At 42.4% G+C, this 3813-nt stretch overlaps 1 protein-coding gene across 1 annotated transcript in view; it reads left to right on the forward strand. All coding sequences in view use genetic code 11, as the record gives it.

Annotated features, from left to right (window-relative positions):
- Nucleotides 1–3813, forward strand: part of EGR_07462 (Lysophospholipid acyltransferase 2) — a gene marked incomplete at both ends in the record, with an annotated part of 32439 nt that overhangs the window by 24422 nt on the left and 4204 nt on the right. Inside the window, one exon of the mRNA XM_024496711.1 lies at nucleotides 2992–3132. Within this exon, the coding sequence (XP_024348851.1) occupies nucleotides 2992–3132 (141 nt within the window). The remainder of the gene's footprint in view (nucleotides 1–2991; nucleotides 3133–3813) is intronic.

Below are 3813 nucleotides of genomic sequence, written 5' to 3' on the forward strand. Positions count from 1 at the left end.
CCCTTCCACCATTTCTTGCGCCCTGAAGCGCACAAGGTAGATCCAACATTCCTCTAGGTACCGAAAGCTGCCCTATTGCAGCCTTTTCATTGGTCAATTGTTAACCAATCCGTGCACTGTATCATATACGCGTTTTACCAGATCAATGAGTGATGCGTCAAGGTTTAGTTGAATCATCCACTGGCAACTGATCACGCGACTGCGTGCTACCCCAACCAGTCAGAAGCCGAGATCGGCTACTGCCTTCGCTGTAGGTAGATAAAAGCTTTTTGAACGCACCTGCACTTGAGAAAAGGAAATGAACGGTTTCCTCCATACCGTACGTACTCGTGGTTTGTCAAATTTATGCCTTTTTTATTCACTGATTTTGTTCGCTTCCAATGATTAAGAGCAATCCCATGTTGGAAATTTTGTTTGTACAAATCACCACTTTCAGGTAGAAAATGCTTGAGTTGTTCCATTTCTGACTGTGAAATATTTTGTTGACCTCAGAAGGATATTTTTTTTAAATTTTTGCTAATGTTTGGTTGGGGGTTAATTTTGTTTTATCGCATTACTAATCTAAAAATTGTGAGTAAAGCAATACATTTAAGTCCGAAAATATTTTAGGAAAGCTTTCTGTATTCTGCTGCAAATCTGACAGGCCCGAGTTTTGTCGTTTGTTTGCTCATGCCTTCATCACAAGAGAAAGACGATAAATCAATAACTCCACCCAGACATTGATTTTTCGTTTTACGATCGATATCTCCTGCCTCCGTGTCACCCTCCCCCCCAGCTTTCCGACTGAAAGGAAAAATAAGTGAATAAATAAGTAAAGAGTGGCTCTAGTGCCTTCAATCTCTGGTTTGCTGAGTGAAGGAAATGTCATCATTTCTGTTATATTACAAGCTTTTCGGCTAGGTAGTTCCGCTGGTTCACTCCGTTGACTCATTAGCAATGATTTGCATCTTTACAACTCAGTTTTTGCGCTCGTAAAACGTATTAGAGAAAGTAGACACCTTTAATGAGGAAGGTAAGGAGCAGTGGAAAGCCTCTGCAAACATTTGCTTCTACATTCTGTAATTACTGTGCAGTGGGGTACAAGCTAGCTGCGATTTACGAGCACAAACCTACCCCCAGCTGCCTGCGTCTGTTCTGCCCAGCATACGATCTTGTGATTGCATAATGCTGGTGCCAAAGAAGAGGTAGTAATCACATGGAACCTGCATAAATCACCGGAAGAGTAGAAAGGACGAGGGTGAAGGCGAGGAATACGTGATATCTATCTACTGTTGCCATTTCAAAATGAGTTATGAGATCTTCTCATTGATCAGATTTACAGTAGTATAGTATATGAGGTCTAATGTTATCTTGTCTCTGCAATGCCATTTGAGTATGGTTGTTTTTATTATCAGCGTCCGCTTTTTACCATTTTTCTGCAGTTGGTTGCTCCAAATCGCTAACCGCAAACAAATTGGCTAGATTTTAAACCGAAAAACGGATCGTGGATATGTCTCTTCTAGGAATGAGTGCTTCTTGCCTGTTTTGAGCAACAAAACTTTGGATTGAGCGCATCCATCTACAGGTCGTGTTGGTCCACATTCCTCCCAAAACCGTGATTATCACGCTTTTAAAAGTAGCTGGATTTCTTACGGAGACGACCGTCACTGACTTGCCATACTAAAATAACCCAAAATTTGCACTTGCTCAAGAAGGATAAAGGCGTATCCAGACCTTCCGTTGTTCTGCCACGATTGGTAAAAGGGTATTCGTTCTCTTGTTGGCTTTAAGTCTCTTTTGGATGGCACAGGAAAAGGGACTCACTAACGTCTACTGCAAGGCATGTCTGTTAGCTATCTTAGACATTTCGAAGATCGCACCACTTTTACAAGCCGCATGTATAGGCTGAGTGGATCTCTCAAGCCGTTCAGCGGCCGTATCAGGCTAGAGATGTGGAAATTGATACCTTGGAGAAGCCCTCACGATTGATGTTAAGTGGAAGAGCTAACCACAAAAGTTTTTAGCGGGGTAATCACTGTTAAATAAATGCGATCAAAAACACAGCCAGCCTTCCTTTATTTTACTGGTAGAGCAAATAAACCAGAGTATCGCACGTTGACTAGGTATACGATCGTCCTCTGGGTACCAGTATCATTTACCGTACAATGGAATAGAGTGCAAAATGTCGTCGAGGCGGTTCTCGTAAATCGGAGTAGATGGTGATTGACCGGAGTGTGAAGCTCTGACGCCGGGTATAGTTAACTCCATTGTGGTCATTTGCATGATCAAATCATTTGAGGTTTGTCATTTTAGTTGATACAACTCACTTTTCAACACCATTTTCGGAGTGTTTAGCACGATTACTCTTAGCGTTGCAAATATGTGACATGTGTTCTTTGTCAGTTTATTGTAATTGGCTGCTCCGCGTAGCTAACCGTAGACACATCGGTCAAGTTTCTAACACCAAAGTGGATTCACGTGGCTACATGTGGCTGTTTGACCGGACTGTAAGGAGTATTGCTGTGTTTGTGGTGTTTTTTCTTTCATTCCGTGTTCTATCCTGAACCGCTGACTTAGTTTTCCTGTTGCTGAATGCTTTTGAGTGAGAAAGATTATGTTATGTGAACTTCCGGTTATCGTGACTGACGTAGACACGAGGCGGAGTACCGATACCTGTTGCATGGTCTCCAACTCGTTTCGTCCGTCTGTCTGTCTGCCTCTGCCTCTCGGTTTTGTTCTCCATGACTTTCCCCCCATTACTAGTTACACATGAGCTCTTCAATTTCCAAACTGCCTCGGTCACTGTACCAGCGGTGATATGAGTAGTAGCATTTGTCGTTGGATCGTATGTGCCTTCATAGAACGTTTTCACGTGTGGCTGTTGTTTGTCTACGCATGAAATGATACTAGTCCCACATTCTCACCTTCGAATGGTCTTTTCGTATTTAAGATTGGTCGGATTTGGGGGCGCCTACGCCCGCATGTTCTCGACTTTCTTCTGGCCTTCACAAGGGTTGGGACACCTGAGAGTCGATGCGACCGCACGTCGAGCACCGATAAATTAATCAGTAGTATGGTGAATGAAGTGCTGATCGGTTTTGCGGCTTCCAACTTGGTAGACCTATTCTTCCGTGGTGGTATCAATGCATGGACGTAAGTCTTCGCCTTCTTAACATTTGACAGCTAAAGTGAACTGGCTTTATTACCTCTTTTATTACCCAAGTACTTTATTTTCCCATTTTCGGTAGTTCTTCCACCTTTCCCCATAATTTTTTTTCCATAATGGCCTTTGAAATGTATATATGCGATTTTTCGCTGCTTCCCTTGTCTATTATTTCAAATTACTTGCATTGGTAACTCATGGTAATCCTTTCTCACGTTTTACTCTGTTTCAGTAATGTCTGGTTTTCTAATTCTTGTCTTCTCTGTTGATCAAACTTAAATTGCACCCATTGAATTCGTCAATGATTAGTACATAGGAAGTGCCTCCAAACGCTTGTCTTCTCCCCATCTCTGTCTTCCATTTCGTGCAAGGTGCATTGCTCAATTCGGCCTTACATTGCCTCTAATACGTTTTCATCCACCTACCTACCCATTTGATTTAGGCCATGGTGTGTCCGTCTTACGGCACTGCTCAATTTCCCTGTCATACTGATACATAACCACTTTTTCCACTTTTGTTTACTTTTAGGGCACTGATCGGTGCAAGTGCTCTGCTAATTTTCCTTTTGGGAAGTATTTTAAGACCATCTGTTCAATAATGTGCTTTGAAATTACAACGTCCTTTTGCTTATTCTCTCAGTCTTCCCTTCATTTTGCGTATATGGCCCTGGG

This window comes from Echinococcus granulosus (assembly GCF_000524195.1).
Source record: "Echinococcus granulosus chromosome Unknown EG_S00078, whole genome shotgun sequence".
NCBI lineage: Eukaryota > Metazoa > Platyhelminthes > Cestoda > Cyclophyllidea > Taeniidae > Echinococcus > Echinococcus granulosus.